Source organism: Boleophthalmus pectinirostris, unplaced genomic scaffold (genome assembly GCF_026225935.1).
Source record: "Boleophthalmus pectinirostris isolate CB_2022bp ecotype Guang Dong unplaced genomic scaffold, ASM2622593v1 HiC_scaffold_8, whole genome shotgun sequence".
Classification (NCBI taxonomy): domain Eukaryota; kingdom Metazoa; phylum Chordata; class Actinopteri; order Gobiiformes; family Gobiidae; genus Boleophthalmus; species Boleophthalmus pectinirostris.
The window spans coordinates 25,812,230-25,833,770 of NW_026571515.1; the positions used below are offsets into that span (position 1 = coordinate 25,812,230).

Consider the following 21,541-nt stretch of genomic DNA (forward strand, 5'->3'; position numbering starts at 1 on the left):
ACACTGTATTTTCTTTTTTTATTTTAAGGCATTGAACAACCATGCTATATGCAACATTTGGCATCTTGTTTTTGGCGATAATACCGCTTAACTAGGTCTTTATTGGAAACATAAGTACAGTAAAACCTCTATCAAGGTTACTGTCAATCAGGCAAGCACCAACAGACTATCACTATAGAACTCTAATGGTACTGAAATTGGTTTATAATAAACAAATGGCTGCTATTTTCACTATTTTGTCACAGACTCTGCAGAACATTGCCGCGAAGGAAGCATCGGTGCCATCATTGCAACACTGTTAAGCTGTGCTTTCTTCTAAAGTCTTGGTATTTTGAGCATCAATTATTTTGCAGTACAGTTCTAACAGGCACAATATCGTGAGTTAGACGTGCTGCCACCTTGGGGCAGCATGTGCTGGCGTATATTTATTTTCTGTACAACCACGCCGAGTGGAGACTGTAGATACACAACATGAACATGCTTATGGGCAGGTCTGTCATGTTTGGGCTAAAATGGTGGCCTCGTCCAGTTTGATATCGTTTGTAGCGCGTCATTATCGTCATTTTAGTGATTCTTGCAGCGGAACTGTGTGAGTGACATCGGTTTTACACGAAAACGGCACCGCTGCAACAGGAAGTTAGGCATGCGGAAGTTCAGCTTTCTTTGTGTATTCCGTTTTATGGTTGTTTTAATTTGGCAAAAAGCTCTTGCATTTTTTATTTATACGCATTTACTGGATACCTTTCCGGTCGTGGATTATGTATTACTGGGTAAACGAGTATCTTCTTTTTACGTGGTTAGATTCAATCTGGTTTGATATTTTGTGTAAAACATGTTAAAATTACAGCAAACACGGTCATATTACATCCCGAAATACAAAACATTTACAACAAAATTCATGCAATGCCCTGATACCTATATTTTGTATAAATGCAATGATTATTCGTGCATTTTTGCTACTACCCAGGGCATGTAGTGCGTGTATGCTTATGCTCCCCTCAATGGCCTGTCTTTTTTATTAAATCCTAGATCTCTGTCAGGGAGGTCAAAATCAGTGCAGGGGATGGACGAGCAGAAATGCAACTGCGACGAGAATGACTCTGAACCAACATGTAAGTGTCTCAGTTTGCATGATCAGTAAAACTAGAACAAAGGAGTTGGACATAGAAATCGTTACATTTAAGGTAATACAAAAGTGAATCAAACCCTAAAACCTTAACAAATCACTATTTTAAAACAGCTGATGAAAATGCCCCTGAAAAGCAATGTGTCCTCCCTGAAGAGGAGTCTAAAGCACTTCCGGCTATGGACGGATCAACCCCCCGCTGCACATCTCTGTAAAATCAATATTTATCTTTGTCTATAAAGTTTTTATGTGTAAGTATTAACTGTTCAGTTTGTTTTTGACAGACGAGCTTGTGCACTCTGCAACTGCGTAGAGCGCAGTCTGCATGGACAGCGGGAACTGAGACACTTTGGGACGTCTACAGACAAACCAACCCTCAAGCCATCAGCCTCCTCACTGCCACAGCCCGGGAATGATGACCTGTCTTCCATAGGATTTTCTGAATCCTCATGTCTAGCAGCACTCTTGGATGATTCGGGTAAATTTTATACAGTTTATTTCCAGCAGCTTTTCCAGTGATCTTTAGTCATCTTCTTTGTTCTCATGGTCTTCTTCTGTGATGTGCAGGGGGTTGCTGGGTTCATCATTGGTGTGCTGTATGGTCAGAGGGAGTCAAGCAGATGGAAAACGAAAAACTGGAGAATGTGGAGAAGGCTGTTATCTCAGGGACACAGCGGGTAACTACACTTTCTCTTCTTTAAATCTACAGATACATTGTACGAAAAATGATTATCACTGCTTTTTTTTTTTTTTTTTTTTTTTAAAAAGCTATGCGACTATTGCAAAAAGCTAGGTGCAACCATTCGATGCCATGCTGAGGGCTGCTCACGGTTTTATCACTTCCCTTGTTCTGCTGCAAGTGGATCCTTCCAGTCTATGAAACACTTGGCTCTTCTCTGTCCACAGCATATAGACAAGGCTGAGGAGTTGGGTAAGAAACCAGCCCTATTGGTACTCTATTGTCCTAATGACAAAAAAAAATAATAAGTTATACACTCTAACACAATTTTAATGCCTCATCTGCCCCATTTGTAGCAGGTGAGGAGTCTTGGTGTGCAGTGTGCGACTCAGCCGGGGAGCTCACAGACTTGTTGTTCTGTACCAGTTGTGGTTTACATTACCATGCTGCTTGTTTGGAAATTGGAGCAACACCCATTCAACGGGCAGGCTGGCAATGTCCAGAATGTAAAGTGTGCCAGACTTGCAGGTAAGATCTCAACATAAATGCACCAACCTGCATCATTTACACTAAAAATAAACAAGCCTAATATTCATAGATTTTAGATTGTGTACATTTCTTAAATTTAAGAATCATATTTTTAGGCAACCTGGAGAAGACTCCAAAATGTTGGTCTGTGATGCCTGTGATAAGGGCTACCACACATTTTGTCTTCAGCCAGCTATGGATTCGCTTCCCTCTGATCCATGGAAATGCAGAGTAAGTTCAGTTTTAGTTTTGAAAGGACCTATAGGTGTCTGTTGCCAATCATGTATAATGTTTAATGGAAACATAGACCTTTCACATTCACACTTGAAAAACTTCCATTAATTGTATTAAGATGATTTTCTGATTATTATTTTAAATCAATCTTTCCTTTTGCCAGCGGTGTCGCATTTGCTCTGAGTGTGGGGTTCGAGGAATAGCACTCCCAGGCTCTGCTCAATGGTTTGACAACTATGCCATTTGTGATGACTGTCAGCGGGATCGCACTGCAGTGTGTTGTGTGTGCAGTACAACTGTAAACCCTTCTGCTCAATGCTGCTGCTCTCTGTGCCACAGGTAAGTCTTATCTTGTTACAAGTTGAAAGTGCTTCATAGGTGTCGTCCAATTGCCATGTATACTAACAGTCCCTAAATTCTCTTAGATGGGTACACAGAGCATGCACCTCACAACCAAATCGGCTAGAAACAAAGTATATCTGCCTGCTTTGTAAAGAAACTCATCAACACACAACAGATCAAAGTGGAGAAGTGTGTGAGGAGGTTATGGAAAAAGGAGCCAACTGCGAAGAAAAAACGCCGGATCACACTAAAACCTCAGAGATTGATCAAACTGAAACACTGATAGAGCTGGGTATGACGGGACATTACAAAATCCCTAAAACCTTTTTTGTGTAGATTTGGATCTTTAATTATTTTCTTTTAGGTACGAATTCATGTGTGGAAATATCAGATGTTGGGGAGAAATCAGTGGAGGAGTCATCCCAGATTGAAGGGTTCATTTCAGATAATCATACAAATGTAATTAATACCACAAGTAAGTCATGCTTCTTTTAAAATAAATACAAAGACATACTTTATATTGTGCAAGATGTGCCCTATCTAATTATACATTTGCCCACATAAACACTAATAATTATACATTCCTTACCACAACAGAACAGGGCAGTTCTTGTCTGGAGTCTAATGAAAGAAGACCATCACAAGATTTCAGCCAGCACACAGGTTCAGAAGGCAAAGAGGACTCAGACCCAACATCGAACACAGACCCTGAAAACATGGAAGTGGATTATACAGACAGCACTGTAGTGCCACAACCTGTGAATATATTTCCTCTAAAACAGTCAGAACTTGGCATGATCTTGGCTGATCTGCAGGACATTTCAACAGATGAAAAAGATGAAGACTCTGAGTCACGACTGCTGCCTCACTCCGAGGATGAGGATGAAGATGAGGAGACCATCAAGCAGGATTTAGCTTTGGTCAAACCTGAGCTGCTGCTGGACGAGATGTCCAACATGAGCCATGGTGATGAGAGCAGTAGTGGTTTTCTGGGTTCACCAGGGGAACCAGACCTCATGCCCCGCTCAGATAACCTGACCGAGACTGATGACTCGCTCCCCTTTGAACCAACGAGAAGTGAGAGAGAAAAGGCAAAACGTAGAGGCTCACCAGGACGCTCAAGGATCAAACAGGCAAGATCTACACCTGCTTCATCAACATTTTAACACCTGTTTCGTTTGACTTATGTATAAAAAATAACTTTTCTTTTGTATTTAGGGGCGTAGTAATAGTTTTCCTGGAAGACGTCGCCCTCGTGGGGGCGGATCAGGCAGGGGACGTGGAGGAAGGTCGCGCCTTAAAGCAATGGCCTCTTGCATAGATGCATTTTTGGTAAGAATACCATTCTACCATTTATGGATTTTTATTGTTCATGATTAAAACAAAAATACTAAAGTACATGTATTTTTAGCTAAGCATGACTGCAGACACAGGACTAAGTAAGGAGGAAGATGATGAGGAAGATGATAGCATGCAGAATACAGTGGTTTTGTTTTCCAACACTGATAAATTTGTCCTGCTTCAGGTATGACTTGGATATTGTTTAGTATTTGTGAGTTACATTTTTAATTTAGCCAATGTCATAATAAAATATGTTTCTGTTCTGCATAATCATTCATCCCTTCATCTTTCAGGATATGTGCGTTGTATGTGGCAGTTTTGGAAAAGGTATTGAAGGACAACTTCTGGCATGTGCACAGTGCTCTCAGTGTTATCATCCATATTGTGTAAACAGTAAAGTAAGTAAAATGTAATTTGGTTATTTTTCTAATTGATGTACGTCTTAACTTAAAACATCTTGCCCTAGATCACAAAGACAATGCTTCGTAAGGGTTGGCGTTGTTTGGAATGCATTGTATGCGAGATGTGTGGAAAGGCCTCAGACCCTTCCCGGCTGCTGCTCTGTGACGATTGTGATGTTAGCTATCACACCTACTGCCTGGACCCCCCTCTGCACACAGTACCCAAAGGAGGCTGGAAGTGCAAATGGTAAGAAATGAAATGGAACATAAGTGTTGCTTTGTTGGTAGCTGTCTTTTTTTTTTTTTTTAAAGTTCCTAATTCAAATAAACCCTTCTGAACATTTGCATACTATGTAAATGTATTATGTCAGTACTGTATTGGTATCACAAGGAAGCAGTCTGTCCAACAACATTCACAACTTAGTCTTTGTATGTATTTTTCCACACTAATTACATACAAAACTATTGGGTTCTTGTGTTCAGGTGCGTTTGCTGTGTGCAGTGTGGTGCCAACTCACCAGGTTTTCATTGCGAGTGGCAGAATAACTACAACCACTGTGGCCCCTGTGCTAGCCTTGTTACCTGTCCAGTATGCAAAGAAAATTTTATGGAGGAGGAGCTACTGCTGCAATGCCAGTACTGTGACCGGTGAGTCTTGATCCACAAGTAATTTACACACAAACATTTCTTTGATAAATAATGCACTTGATGTTTTGTGCAGATGGGTGCATGCTGTCTGTGAGAGTCTGTACACAGAGGATGAGGTGGAGCAGGCCTCAGATGAGGGTTTTGCCTGCACATCTTGCTCTCCATATGTACCTAAACCTGTGGGTAAGTGAGAAGGATTTAGTGCTTTTGACTTCCTCCCAACAAATGACACATTTTGACTTTTCTTCTCTTCTACTCTTCTCACCTTCTGTTAACATAGTGGAATCTGCTATTATGGCTTCAATAAAACTGAAAGAGCCAGGTTTGTTCAGTTATGATTTTATTACCATCACTTGTTATTTTTGGTTTTAAGTTACTGAACAAATTTGTAATTTCTTCATCTACAGAACCACAGTTCTACAGGCTGGAGGGTGTGTGGCTGACTGAGTCAGGCATGTCCCTGCTTCGTAGCATGTCTATGTCTCCCCTTCACAAGAGACGCCAAAGGCGGTCCCGTCTCGGCACTTTGTCCTGTGATGGAGGTGTAGATGGATTAGATTTGAAGGAGGGAGATGGCGATGGAGATGATGGGAAAAGTAAACAGAATCATATTTTTAAAGTACTGACTGGAAAAAAATATATTTAAAACCTTTTTTTGTATAGCTTGTGGGGAGCCCATGGACTGTGACTCTAAGCTGGAGAATCCTGGAAGCCCTGACAGGGAAGGGACTGTTGATGTTGGTCCTGATGGTATTGCCGAATGTGATGCTATGAAAGGAGCTGAAGAGATGGAGGATGGCAAGAAAAGAAAGCGTAAACCCTATAGGCCTGGTAAGAAGACTTTTTTTTTAAATATACGTGTGATATGTCTTCTCTGAGCATACATTCATTGTCTCTTATCTGAATCTACAGGCATTGGAGGTTTTATGGTGAGACAGAGGAAGTGTCACACACGATTAAAAAAGGAATTCTTTGCGCAATTGGCTGGAGAAACCACTTTAGATGGACAACCAATAGAAAGGACCATTGAAGAGGGTAAGTAGAGGTTAATTACTGTGCACCAGATGCCTAACAGGGACATAGGATAAGTAAGGTTTCTTGAAACATGTGATTGCAAAATGAATTTGGTGTGTTAAAAATAAACTGTGCAGGACCTCACCCGGACACAGACAACATCATGGATCCTAAACCAGCAGATGGAGAAGAACAGGCCAAAAAACGCAGAGGTCGAAAGAAAAGTAAATTGGAGGATATGTTTCCAGCTTATCTTCAGGTTAGTTTTTTAATGTTCTGTAAAACAACTTTTTAAATTCAAATGGAGAGCTTTTTTTTAATCATTGGTGTATTGCAGGAGGCTTTCTTTGGCAAGACACTGATTGACTTGAGTAAAAAAGTTGTGATGACCCCTCCTGGACCACGACCATGTCTTGCTCGACCTCCAGCTTTACCAGAGCCTGGTTTTAAAACTGCTGCCCTAGAAAGTAAGGTCACCTACATTATTTGTAATAAGAGACACTTTGAAAATCTGCAACCTGTCATCTTGATGTATTTTTCATTAGATGAGACAAAGGACTGCATAATCAACAACCATCCCATTAAGCAGGAAGGGAGTGTCCCTCAGGCTCAGGGAGAAGGTAAGTGAGGACTAGGAGATTAGTTGATTTGTCCTAACTGATGTCTGGCTATAATTATCATGTTTTTAGGTGCACCTGTCCCCTCATCATCCTTGAAAGAACAGATGTCATCTCATTCTCAAATTTTAGCTGCAGAGAAAAATAAAAGTATGGAAAAATTCTTTCAGATTTGACCATGAAAAAAAGGATTTTAAAAATTTGTCTCTCGCACCAATTTGTCCAGGTCTTCCTCAAGGGGTAGAGAATCAGGACTCAGAACAGTTCTTCAAAAAGGTTCTGGGAGTGTCGGAGAGCTCCTCATTGGGCAATATGAAGCCTATTTTGGAGGGCAATAAGGGAGAACTCACTCATACTTCTATATCAGAGAGAGCTCCCCTCTCAGGTAATACTTATTTTAATTTAAAAATAATATAACTTGTCCTTCAATACTAATCATCAACATTGTTATACAGGGTCTCTGCCCTCAACTGGAATGGTAGAAGCTTTTCCTGCTTTGTCTCAGTCACCTTTTTTTGACATGCGGTATTGCTCTCCATTTTTTTACGTTATAACTTAACTATTAGCGTTCTTCTATGGATGTAAATGCTGTGATGCTGCGTTTTGTGATGAACTGCAAAATAATTATTTTCTAATTTTATTATTTGCCTTTCTATAGTGACCGTGGTGGACTATTCAGTCCAGATGGTGGAGATGAAAGTCCATGGGCTACTCCCTCTACACCAGCAACACCCTCCTCACCCCCCACTCCCACAGAAGCAGAGGGAGACGGCTTGTCCTACAACCAGCGCAGTCTGCAGCGCTGGGAGAAAGACGAGGAACTAGGGGAACTTTCCACCATTTCTCCTGTCCTTTATGCCAATACCAACTTTCCTACTCTTAAACAAGACTACCCAGGTGACTATTGTACTTTAAAAAGGACTTATTGTGTTTTTTTAATAACATTTATTTATAATGTTTGATAGACATACATTATTATTATACATTTTACATCATACACAACATTGATCGAAAGCAGCTGAGTAGAATCTGATCCGTTGACTTCTGGGGAACTGGTTTCAGTTTGCGCCTTTATGCTATGTGACTTTAAATCAACAGTTTTCACACTGTTACATGAGCTTGTTCTGGTGGTACAGCCTCCTCTTCAGTTCCAGTATTAACTTAATAAATGTAAAATACAAAAATTCCCCACATTTTTCTCCTTTTTTGGATTAGTCTTTGTGTAGAACTTGAACTTGAACCAAGTCTATAAATTAGACCTCATTTAGCCCTAATTTATAGACTTGGTTTAGGTCCAGTGGTACTTGGAAGGCTAAATAATTTCTTATGTGGTACTTGTTTTGAAAAGGGAGGGAAAATCATGCTCAAAAGCTCATAAGTCTATTTTTAATGTGTCCTCTCTTTTTACTTTCTGCACAACACAAACATACATTCAAACTTTTTTCCTCTACAGACTGGGCAAGTCGCTGTAAGCAGATCATGAAAATTTGGAGGAAAGTGTCTGCTGCTGACAAAGTACCATACTTGGTAATTTGATTATTATTATCATATTTATTTTGAAAGGGAGTTTAAGCTGGCCATTTGTTCATGTACTGCTTAGTCGGTTGGTCTTGAAATGTTCATAATGCTTTTTGGGACTGTTCTGTTCTGCAGTTGTAAAGAGAAATTACTTGTATGTGCAAACTATTCCTGAATACCTCGGGTGCCACATGTGTCATTTCTAACAATTGGTTAAAGTATAAACAACACTTGAATAGGAATATACCCACAATGTTATATTGGTAAAACACTTGCAATGCTTGACAGCCTGGGTTCAGATTTGAACAATTATTCTATATATGAGATTTTGTGATGAATCCATTAGAATAAGAATATTATTGTTACTGACCATCCATAAGTCTGATATTATTTGTGTTTGTATATCTGCTTGGCATTATTATTATTACTTTTATATAGTTTCAGCATTTGACTAATTCTTTGTTTTCTTTTAGCAAAAGGCCAAAGATAATAGAGCTGCTCAGAGGATCAACAAGGCACAGAAGGTAAGTCTACTGCTTGAATATAGTTTCTTGAAACTACCAATGTGTTAGTCATTGTTTTAATATTGATTATGTTCATTTGATACAGCAGGCAGAGATTCAAGTGTGTAGGCCTGTAAATGCAGAGCCCGGTCAGGTGAAGGGGGAACGGCCCAGCTTACACCTGCATATTCCTCCACCTTCTGGCTCCACGTCTGTTTCCTCCCAACCCAGCTCTGCAGGAAGCCCTTTTCCTTTTCCCCCAGGCTCGGGTTCATCCTCTGTCTTTTTCTCGGATGGACCTGTTAAAACTCCAGGATCAGCTGAAATCCGGACAGATCCCCTCTCCAGGCTTCCTTTACAGTCATCCCATTCTTATACTCACTCATCTACACAATTTTCTCATTCAGGGGCAAGTCCATTACATGCCCCCTCCTCAGGTTTTTCCTCTTCCGGCCCACTGGGTACTCCTCAGGGACGGCCAGCCAGTCTCGGCCCCTTTGACATGCAACCAGGAACACCTGGAACCCCAAGACGGGCTCAGCAGGTTGACCCTTATTTTAGATCACAGTTGCAGCAGCAACATGTTCTTCTTTCACAATCCCAGCATGGTTCTCAGGAGTCTTTAGGACCTCCACAAAGTCCTCATTCACGAGGTCCTGCATGTGGAGAGTCTTCTGTCTTCTCTCCAACTCACAATTCTCATTATGGGGATCCATTCAGGATTCAGCAAGGGACGGGGAGAACTGAATTTCATTCCTCACCATCTCCCTCTGCTTTGGTTTCGTCACCTGCAAGCACAGGACAGTACAGGGCTGATTTGAGTGCTGCTTCCCCCCGTCCCTCCTCTGTAAGACAAGACCCAACAGGCATGCTCGAGTCTGCTGGTAATTTATTTAAGGCTCCAATGACTCCTCGAATGCACCAAGGTGATGGCGGTGCCCCTCAGCCCGGAGCATCTCCAAACCATCCCTCTGAAGGTTACAGGCAGTCCTCTTCAAATACTTACACCGAAGGACATGGCCAATCTCCACTCACTCCAAGACCTCAATCTGGAGACAGCCCTCTGGCCCAGAGAAACACAGGTCAGCTTGACCCATGCTCCAGAGTGCTCTCCAGCCCTCATTCCCAAGGAAGCTCCCAGTCTCCTCACACTCCTGGTGCTCTCTCAAATGAGGCTGTTCACTCGCCAGCTCCTCCTCGGTTTCAATCTCCAGACCCAGGCTCTCAGCCGCCATCTAGGCCTCAATCTAGAGATCCATTTTCTAATGTACACAAGCCTCGTTCATCACCATCTGAGGGAAATGTGGGATACAAAGGGTCCCCTCATCCTAATCAACCTCTTCCTTCCCATCAAGGCAACAATTCTCAAGTAGATTCTCTATGTGGTAAACCATCAATGACTCCTTACAGTGGTAGTCCCAACAATTCAGGACATTCATTACCCCCACAGCACACTCAAATGAATCAGGGACAGCTTCATCAGCCCCATCCACACCCTGCCTCTGCCTGCCAAGAAGGTCTCACTGTGCGACCAGCTGATGCATCTCCTCAGACTCCTTTGTCAGGTTCCCAAGACAGCTCCCAAGAAGACCCTGCTTTGATTGGTTTAAGCCCATCTGAAGTAGAGAAGCATAAACAGGTATGTTTCATGAACTTAGGTATGTTGACATATTTTTAATATTTTCAAGTGTCAAGTGTACATTCCCCCCCCCCCCTTTAGCGTCAGAAACTGCGTGAGTTTCTAATTCGACAGCAGATCCAGAAAAAAGAGGCAGCTGCTGCTGCATCCGGCAGTACATCACCTGGTTGGTCTGGAGGCGAATCACCTGCTTTTCAGCAGGAACGTGTCAGCAGAGCACCACCCCCATATCCACAGGTGTGTATAATACTCTCCCACAAAAAAAAGTTGATTTATACATTGCACGAATACTTATATACCAAAATACTTGATTTGTTGTGTTTATGGTTACTTTCAGGATCGTGTCAGTGCTGTGACTGCTGTTGTTGTAACACAACAAGTTTCCAAGACTCCCAGCATTACTCCCAGTGGTCCTCAACAAATGGGAAACCTACCAGTCATAGATCCCTGCACAGTACGGTTAGTGCCTCATTGCATATTCATAATACGTCATAATATGATTCACTTTTAGATCCTGGAAAAAAATTGAGGTGGTACTGGTACCAGGAAAAAATAAAGCTCAAAACGATATTTGTTTAGGAGAGCATAATAAATTGTTTCTAGGCACCCGTAACACAAATTAATGAGTAAATTTTAATTTAATGAAATGCATTAGCATTGTGTTCTCTTGTCAGGTTGTATAATGACTAGTAGCAAAGTTTGTACTGTTTAGGTACCGATACTGAAAACTATGCAATGTTAAATGCCACATGCGAAATATTGAGTGCGTATACATGCACATCAGTATCCCGGTTATGATAGGGTTTTTTGAGTATCCCGGTTTCTTCATGGTGCATGTATACGCAGTACCCCGGGTTCAGTATCCTGGTTATGGCAGTATCCCGTTTACCGGGTTACTGTAGCTGGTATATTCCGATAGTAACCGGGATACTGTGGCATGTATACGCAGTATCCTGGTTACAGCAACATAAAGTTGAGCGCGCCTGCGTCCAAAAGACGAACACTATCCAGTCTTTTCCCCGCTGTAGCAGCATAAATAAAGTGACCAGCATAAATTGAGTGACCATACATGAGTGAAATGACTTTAAAATAAAGAACTGCGCTAAACCAGCACACGTACAATCTGCACTCGTATGACCTGCACACGTGTGATCGCTGAAAAGCTAAAACATGAACTATCTCCTATACGATATACACACAGAACAGACTTACCATCATTAGCGCCTCTTCTGTCTCAAAAAGAACACACATAATCCACTGTCGTGTCATTTAGTCCGAAAGGAGCTGAACCGCATCAGCGGCACAATGAGCTAGCTGTTTTTTGTTAGGCCCGAGCCCCGACAGGGCGTAGGGCCTATTGCTTCCGCTCAGCGGAGCGAATGGGAAGGGACGTGCGCATGTCCGAATGTGACAAGACGACATGCAACTATGTCCACGGTCGCCCCCGGCACAAACAGCAGTATCCCAGTAACCCACGCCCAAGGCCTGGCTCATATTTACTACTGCTAAAATGAATGGAAGTCAATGGGAGGTCGGGGGCCGACCCCGACGAGATGGTCCAGACGCGCCCGTCACTCACCAATGACCCCACGGTGACGTGGGGAAGGTCGAGAGCTTTCAAAAAATGTATAATATGTTGTTCTAATGTTTTCGGATATATTGTTTTTGCTCAAATTATTATTATTAGGCCCGAGCCCCGACAGGGCGTAGGGCCTATTGCTTCCGCTCAGCGGAGCGAATGGGAAGGGACGTGCGCATGTCCGAATGCGACAAGACGACATGCAACTATGTCCACGGTTGCCCCCAGCACGAACAGCAGTATCCCAGTAACCCACGCCCAAGGCCTGGCTCATATTTACTACTGCTAAAATGAATGGAAGTCAATGGAAGGCGATGGGTGACCTCGACGAGATGGCGAATGACGAGCGCGTCAGTGCCCGTCACTCACCAATGACCCCACGGTGACGTGGGGAAGGTCGAGAGCTTTCAAAAAACGTATAATATGTTGTTCTAATGTTTTCGGATATATTGTTTTTGCTCGAATTATTATTATTATTTTATTTTATTATTCTTCTGCTCTTTAAACCCTAATTTGACCCCCTAAACACGTTCAAAAACTCACCAAACTTTGCCCAAAATTCAGAAGTGGCGAAAAATTCGATAAAATATAGGTTTCGTGCACGGGCATAAAAAAATGGCGACACAGCGCCACCTCGAAAAGTCAAAATACATTGCGCCTATGGGAGACGTCCCGACGTCAACTTTGTCATAGAGCCACGAAATTCGGTACACACATTCGTCATGTCAAGACAAACAAAAAATTTTATTATGGCCACGCCCCCTGACAAACCAGAAGGCGGCCATCTTGGATTGAAGTTTGAGTCCGCATTTTCGCTGATGTTGCGTTTGAACGAACTCCTCTGAAGGCGCTTCACCCACAGGGCTGAAAATCACCGTACATCATCTAGACAAGTGGAACATCTAAAGTTAGCTGATTTTTTTTGATAACTGTCACGGTTTACGTGCGGCTAAGCCGCAAAATTTGGTCAAAATTTTGCCTAATTTCAAGGTGACATTATTTGCTCCTGTTCACACAGACTTAGTCCGATCGTGCTGAAATTTGAATCACTAATGTGTGATCTCAGTCTGAATATAATACACTATAAAACATATGAAAAGTGAACACTATAGCGCCCCCTACCGTATACATGAAATGTCAACATTGTCGGATCTGCACCAAATTTGGCAATTAAATCCTATATATGATTACGAGTAAAAAAGTATATTATGGCCATGTTAAAATTTTCACTGTTGGCCAGCAGGGGCGCAAAGACTCAACAATTTTGCGCCTATGGGAGACGTCCCGGTCAACTTTGTCGTACAGCCATGAAATTCGGTACACACATTCATCATGTGAAGACAAACAAAAAATGTTATTATGGCCACACCCCCTGACAAACCAGAAGGCGGCCATCTTGGATTGAAATTTCAGTCCGCATTTTCGCTGACGTTGCATTTGAACGAACTCCTCTGAAGGTGCTTCACCCACAGGGCTGAAAATCACCGTACATCATCTAGACAAGTGGAACATCTAAAGTTAGCTGATTTTTTTTGATAACTGTCACGGTTTACGCACGGCGAAGCCACAAATTTCGATCAAAATTTTGCCTAATTTCAAGGTGACATTATTTGCTCCTGTTCGCACAGACTTAGTCCGATCGTGTTGAAATTTGAATCACTAATGTGTGATCTCAGTCTGAATATAATACACTATAAAACATATGAAAAAACACTATAGCGCCCCCTACCATAGACATGAAACGTCAACATTGTCGGATTTGTACCAAATTTGGGAATTCAATTCTATTAATGACTAGAAGAAAAAACATATATTACTGACATGGGAATTTTTCAAGGTTGGCCAGCAGGGGGCGCAAAGAACATCTAAAGGCGTACTATGTCATTTTGCTGTTTGCAGGCACAGACTTTGCGGACACGGCGTTTAGGGTATGGTGTTGGCGGGGCGCACCATTTGTTGGCGCGGTGTTTGCGGGCGCGGCGGGTGCGGCGGGCACGGCGGGCGAGGGCCGTTCGACGCCGCTTGCGGCTTTAATTATTTTTTTTTTTATTATTATTATTCTTCTGCTCTTTAAACCCTAATTTGACCCCCTAAACACGTTCAAAAACTCACCAAACTTGGCCCAAAATTCAGAAGTGGCGAAAAATTCGATAAAATATAGGTTTCGTGCACGGGCATAAAAAAATGGCGACACAGCGCCACCTCGAAAAGTCAAAATACATTGCGCCTATGGGAGACGTCCCGACGTCAACTTTGTCGTAGAGCCACGAAATTCGGTACACACATTCATCATGTCAAGACAAACAAAAAATGTTATTATGGCCACGCCCCCTGACAAACCAGAAGGCGGCCATCTTGGATTGAAATTTGAGTCCGCATTTTCGTTCACATTGCGTTTGAACGAACTCCTCTGAAGGCGCTTCACCCACAGGGCTGAAAATCACCGTACATCATCTAGACAAGTGGAACATCTAAAGTTAGCTGATTTTTTTTGATAACTGTCACGGTTTTCGTGCGGCGAAGCCGCAAATTTTGGTCAAAGTTTTGGCGAATTTCAAGGTGACATTATTTGCTCCTGTTCGCACAGACTTAGTCCGATCGTGTTGAAATTTGAATCACTAATGTGTGATCTCAGTCTGAATATAATACACTATAAAACATATGAAAAAACACTATAGCGCCCCCTACCATAGACATGAAACATCAACATTATCAGATCTGCACCAAATTTGGGAATTACATTCTATGCATAATTACGAGCAAAAAAGTATATTATGGACATGGCGAATTTTTCACTGTTGGCCAGCAGGGGCGCTAAAACTCCTCCCAAACATAGAAAAAAATATATTACACGCACATGCTTAGTCCGATCGTGCTGAAATTTGAATCACTAATGTGTGATCTCTGTCTGAATATAATACACTAAAAAACATATGAAAAGTGAACACTATAGCGCCCCCTACCATAGACATGAAACGTCAACATAGTCAGATCTGCACCAAATTTGGGAATTAAATTCTATGCATGATTACGAGCAAAAAATTATATTATGGACATGATACCATTTTCACTGTTGGCCAGCAGGGGCGCAAAGACTCAAAAATTTGGCTCCTATGGGATACGTCCCGGTCAACTTTGTCATAGAGCCATGAAATTCGCTACATACATTTTTCATGTCAAGACAAACAAAAAATTGTATTATGGCCACGCCCCCTGACAAACCAGAAGGCGGCCATATTGGATTGAAGTTTCAGTCCGCATTTTCATTCACATTGCGTTTGAACGAACTCCTCTGAAGGTGCTTCACCCACAGAGCTGAAAATCACCGTACATCATCTAGACAAGTGGAACATCTAAAGTTAGCTGATTTTTTTTGATAACTGTCACGGTTTACGTGCAGCGAAGCTGCAAAATTTGGTCAAAGTTTTGGCGAATTTCAAGGTGACATTATTTGCTCCTGTTCGCACAGACTTAGTCCGATCGTGTTGAAATTTGAATCACTAATGTGTGATCTCAGTCTGAATATAATACACTATAAAACATATGAAAAAACACTATAGCGCCCCCTACCATACACATGAAACATCAACATTGTCGGATCTACACCAAATTTCGGAATTCAATTATATTAATGACTAGAAGAAAAAACATATATTGCTGACATGGGAATTTTTCAAGGTTGGCCAGTAGGGGGTGCAAAGAACATCTAAAGGCGTACTATGTCATTTTGCCATTTGCAGGCACAGACTTTGCGGACACGGCGTTTACGGTATGGTGTTGGCGGGGCACACTATTTGCGGGCACGGCGTTCGCGGGCGCGGCATTCGCGGGCGCTGCGTTCGCGGGCGCGGCGGGCGAGGGCCGTTCGACGCCGCTTGCGGCTTTAATTTTGTTTTGTTTTTTATCACTGCTAACAGTTTGTGCTAATTAACCACGTGGTCTTAAGTTTTGTTTCTGTAAAATGTAAACAAATGTGTCAAAGCTTAATTATATTATCAAACGGGCTCATGTGGCTTCATAGTGGTTATGGTTTAGATGTTGTAAAGTTGAGTTTATTTTTATTTTTAGAAGATTTTAATGAAGAATCTGTTGGGTTTGATCTGTTCAGTGGATTGTGGGATATCTCATAGCTCCTTAATGCTGGTTAAACCTCCTGAGCTTCCTATGCTAAAGGAGCTCATGGTTTGTATTTTTCCTGGGTTATTAAATTGATTTAAGTTATTTTTTGCGCTTGCGCATTTGTAAGATTATGTCAAGAAACCGGGATACTCCATTTGATCATGTATACAGGGATATGAGTATCCCGGTTTCTCAGTGCGCATGTATACGCAGTATCCCGTATACTGACATGACCGAGATATGGCTAATAACTGGGATACTGATGTGCATGTATACGCACTCATTGAAGGGTTCCCTGCCCTGCACCCAAATGCGATGATCTTCTTGTTCATTAAGAGAACCAAGTCATTATGCAACTCAAAAACCTCATGTTTACCATTGCAGTATCCTATGTTGCATTACCTCACAGTAATAGTAATGTTGATAAATGATAATGATAATTGTTTGTACTATTCCAGGCTGTCCGGACCCAATAAACCTCCAGGGATCTTTGCTCGTCCACCTATACCTCCTCAGTGGCAGACTCAGGGTCCAGCTCCACAGAGGGTTTTGCAGCCAGGAATGGAAACAATGAGCATAAGGCATAATCTCAACCAGGCAGTTAACATGCAGGATATCAACAACCCCCTCAATACAATGCAAGGAGAAAGCATGCAGACTCTGAGTCACGCACCTCCACCACAGTTTATTGAACTAAGACACAATTCTCAAAGGCTGCCTATGAGGCCCCATTTTATGCCACGTGGACCGCAGCCTAGACCACGTCTTTTTGTTCCCCACCAGGAGATGATTTCACCATATGTGCAACAACATCCCATAGCTCAAAACAGTACTGTTCCATCAGAGAAATCCCAGTTAGCGTTACAGCAAGGTGGACTATCGGTTTTAATGCCTCAGCAGATGGCAAGAACAGTAACGGGTTCTTCACCTGTCAATCCCCTTCCCCAGCAGAGTTTAGTCGCTCAGTCTGCCAATAATCACAGTGAGGATCTACCAGAGGCAGACCTGGAAGGGCTGGGAGATACTGGAGGTGACGCTGGGGTTGAGGATGAAGATGATCTCGCTCTGGACCTGGATCCTGACAAAGGGGATGATGCTTTGGGCAATCTGGATAACCTCGAAGCCAATGATCCACATCTTGATGACTTGCTAAACAGTGATGAATTTGATCTTTTGGCTTACACAGATCCAGAGTTGGACCAAGGAGACCCAAAGGATGTCTTCTCTGACCAGTTGCGGCTGGTTGAAGCTGAAAGTGAGACACCTTCTTCTGGGCCTGTGCGTGTAAAAGTAGAAGACAAGTCACACAGGTCAAAGACCTCTTCAACGACTGAGGGTAGCACTAGCCAGACGTCATTGTCTGCTCCAAACACAAATGCAGCCCAAGTGAAAGTTGAAGATGGAGGTCTGGACACTCAGCAGCAGCTCTCTGGTCAGGCTACTGTGAAAACAGAAATGGGTGATCTTCTTAGAGCAAGCAAGTCCCATTCAGAAAACCAGCAAACCCCCCTAAGCTCTGTTCGATTAGGGGGCCTTTCATACCCCCTCCCAGGCCCGAGTGACCATCTGACATTCTCAGAAGCTCCACATACAGATATTAGTGATGATCCATTGGGACTGCCCGATGTAGGTGGACAGTCTCCTGCTGTGGATTTGGCAAAGGTTGAGAGTTCTTTAGATGGTGAGCTGCCATTATTAATACAAGATCTTTTGGAGCATGAGAAAAAAGAACAACAAAAACAACAGCAGCAGCAACAGCTTGGTAGCCTCCATCAGGGGGGTCCTCCATACAGTTTGCAGGGTCAGCCAAACCCACAGATGTCCGCTCAGATGATATTGCCACATCACCGTTCACCTGCTCAAGGGATGATGTCTCAACAGGGAATAGTTCCACGAGTGCCAAATCTTATGCAGCAAAGGCCCATGGGTCCTGGAATGGCAAATCAACCTCATATAAATATGTCCCAGCAGCAAGCAATGATGCGGATGGGGCAGCCTGGAGCAATACCTTCACAGTCGGGAGTGAAACGGCCTCCTCTGACCAACAATCTCTTTCCAGATAAAGGCAAGGAATATGTTTTGTTATTTTTTCACCACTTGCCAACTGTGTTTCCTCTGTTCTAATTTCAACAATGTTTTATTTTACAGATTTGGACAAATTTGTAACAGATGACATCATGGACCCTATTGCTAAAGCAAAAATAATGGCTCTTCAAGGAATCAAAAGGGTTCTCACAGACCCAATGGTTGTTCCTCCTGGGATTAACAGGTATTTTGGGTTTGTGAGCCTTATCTCAAACACAGTTGCAAGTTTAAATAAAGCTTCATTTTATTTCAGGCAACAAGTTTCTTTGCTTGCGCAAAGACTGGCTACTACTCCCAGCACAGATCCAGCACATATTACATCAGGACCACTAAAGGTAAGCCAGTGCCAACAAAAATGTATATTGATCATAGTTTGAGTTCAGTATCAAATGCTTATTATTCATTTTAGGAAGGGGAACCAAGTGACTCAACTCAGTCAAGGCCTAACCCTCCACAATTTGTCCAAGGAATTATCAGTATGTAGATTGTTAATTCATTGTTTGCAAATCTTTATTTGTTATAACTAATTTGCCACCACTTTGGTAGATGATGCAGAGCAACATCAATATGAGGAATGGCTGCTGCACACACAGCAGTTACTACAAATGCAGTTGAAATTTTTGGAGGAGCAGATTGGGGTCCACCGCAAATCTCGAAAGGCGCTCTGTGCAAAGCAGCGTACAGCAAAAAAGGCTGGCAGGGAGTTTGCTGAAGCAGATGCAGAAAAGTTGAAGTTGGTCACAGAAGAACAAAGTAAAATTCAAAAACAGCTTGACCAGGTGTGTACACTTGACAATAACAAAATAATCACTGTTTTACTTGGTAATTCACACTTGATTTATTATTACTTATATTTTTTCTACAGGTACGGAAACAGCAGAAGGAACATACAAATCTTATTGCGGAGTATAGAAGCAAACAGCAGCAGCATCAGCAAGGTTCAGGACTTCTTCCACCTGCACATCCTCCACCAGGTCACCCTCCACAAGGCCCTCCACCCCACATGTTTCCCACAATGCCTGGTCAAATGATTATGGGTCAACAGGGAGGACATGTGATGGGGCAACATGGTGGCATGTCTGTCCGGATGCCACAGGGGCAGCCCTTCATGGGAGGACCCCCACAGCCTCAACTTCCTGGTGGAGCTAGGTCCACGGGACCTTCTGGTGCCCCAGCTGGATTTTTTCCTATGGGACCTGGAATTCAAGGGGCAGACCCAAGAATGATCCAAGAAAGACAACTTCAGCACAGAATGCAGATGGCAAAGCTTCAGCAGCAACAGCAGATGATGTTGGCGCACTCTGCTCAGACTGGCGTGCCGCCCCAGACACAACTAGGTATGATGGGGAACCCGCATATTGCACAGCAACAGCCAAACCTACAACAAATTGTGGTGAATCAGGCCAATCATCAAATAAGCAGTGGTCAACCTATCTCCCAGACTTCACAAGCCTCTTTAGGAGGACATACTCACTCTGTAATAATGGCTAATCAACCAGGTGCACAACAGCAAAGGCAACAGATAGTGATGGGGCAGCAGGGACCAAGTAATCCCTGTTTTAGGAGTCCTCAAACTCCACAACAGCAAAACAGTCTGTCTCAACACATGGTGGTCTCTCAACAGCAGCAAACAGTTCAAAAAACAACCCAACTCTCCAGTCAGCCAGGTCCAGAGCAAGGAGCAAAATCTCAGCCCTCCACTCCACAAATGGACTCCTCTCCTTCAGCGGGAAGTGCCACGCCTCAACCACAGTCTGGTGTAGAAACCTCCAAATCTCCTCTACAGCAGAGTGGGCCCTCTACACCAAACCCATCATCACAAATCAGTGTCTCAGCAGATGATCAGAGTGACTTGGGAAGTCCAAAAAATCCACAGCATCAAAACCAAATCAAGAGTTCACTACAGGCAAATCAATCTACAGAACGGCAAATTACAAATGAAAATCATCAGTCTGCAAATCAACAACAGCAACCTATTCTTCAGCAGCAAGTATCAACCATGGCAGAGAAGCCTGAATGTACTGCAGTAAAACAGGAAGGGCCTCAGGCAAATCTGTGTGTTCAACAGCAGCATCAAAATGTGCCTCAGCATTCACAGGACCAAAACATCCCACAGCAGAGCTTTATTCAGACTTCACTTGGTCAGCAGGCTTCAGTTGGTCTAAACCCGCAGCACCAAGCTTTGTTAGCTCACCACCAGAAACAACAGGCCATGATGGGCATAATAAGGGGACCGCAGCAGGGTATGATGGCACCAAGGCCTGGCTTTCAAGCTCCACATATTCGTCAGCAGATAAACATCCAGGCAATCGTTGCCCAGAATCCACAGCTGCGCAACCTCCCTCCTAACCAACAAATACAACACATACAGGCCATGATAGCTCAGAGGCACTTGCAACAGGGTCAGATGATGCGAATGGCAATAAGCTCAGGCCAACAAGGGCCCTTAAGGCCCCACATGCCTCATATGCCCCCAGGCCAGGTCCCACAGATGAGACAGCCCATGGGAACGCAAACTGCAGTCACTCCACAAATGCAGCAGGGCTTAATTCCCCATGGGCCACAGTCTCCTCAGGTCGGGGAGATGATGCATCAACAGATGATGAGGGGGCAGGTTTCAATGCCGTGTACCCCAATGGATCCGAGCCGCATGTTAAGACCAGCTTCTCCACAAGTGGATCAACAACGACATCTTCTCATGGGCATGCGCCCTCCTACTCCAAATCAACTGGCTACAGCAGCCAGCCGGGTTCAAGGGTCACCCTCTCATGCCTTTTCACCCCGAGCTTCGTTTGGCATGAGCCCAGCACATTCAGCTTCACCTCATGCATCAAATGTGTCCTCACCAAGAACTGACTGTCAGGCTGGAATGGGCAGTCCATATCATGTTAAAGCTTCCCCACTCAGATCTCCTGGAGAAAAGAGTCAACTAGATTGTCCTGGACTAAAGGTTGAGACCCAGCCATCAGGCAGCGAAAGCTCCCAAACTACTGCCTGTATTCCCAATGGCCCACAGAAATATGTTAATATGCCCCAACAACCTCGTCATCTTCAGGAGAGCCCCTCTGCTCAACTCCACCAAGGAGCAGGAGGAATGTGTGAGAAAACACTTCATAACATAAAGCAGGAGCCCGGGGAAGTGCTATGTAATGTGCAGCCAGACCCTCA

The 21,541-nt window shown here is 43.2% G+C and overlaps 1 protein-coding gene across 1 annotated transcript; it reads left to right on the forward strand.

The window, feature by feature from the left end:
• Positions 1-636: 636 nt before the first annotated feature.
• Positions 637-21,539, forward strand: kmt2d (lysine (K)-specific methyltransferase 2D; the record flags this gene model as incomplete). The annotated part of the gene is made up of 40 exons (XM_055165910.1): positions 637-770; positions 1,030-1,112; positions 1,241-1,337; positions 1,411-1,604; positions 1,694-1,803; positions 1,895-2,057; positions 2,162-2,333; positions 2,450-2,564; positions 2,731-2,906; positions 2,993-3,201; positions 3,274-3,384; positions 3,507-4,042; positions 4,128-4,241; positions 4,321-4,434; positions 4,544-4,648; positions 4,717-4,898; positions 5,135-5,299; positions 5,373-5,482; positions 5,580-5,621; positions 5,707-5,895; positions 5,963-6,130; positions 6,212-6,334; positions 6,451-6,572; positions 6,651-6,780; positions 6,859-6,933; positions 7,003-7,080; positions 7,157-7,315; positions 7,386-7,455; positions 7,589-7,827; positions 8,384-8,457; positions 8,922-8,972; positions 9,058-10,590; positions 10,672-10,827; positions 10,928-11,049; positions 16,747-18,353; positions 18,437-18,557; positions 18,627-18,708; positions 18,783-18,849; positions 18,920-19,152; positions 19,239-21,539. Coding segments are annotated over exons 2-40 (10,464 nt in total), but the record flags the coding sequence as incomplete, so codon positions are not given.
• Positions 21,540-21,541: the final 2 nt, after the last annotated feature.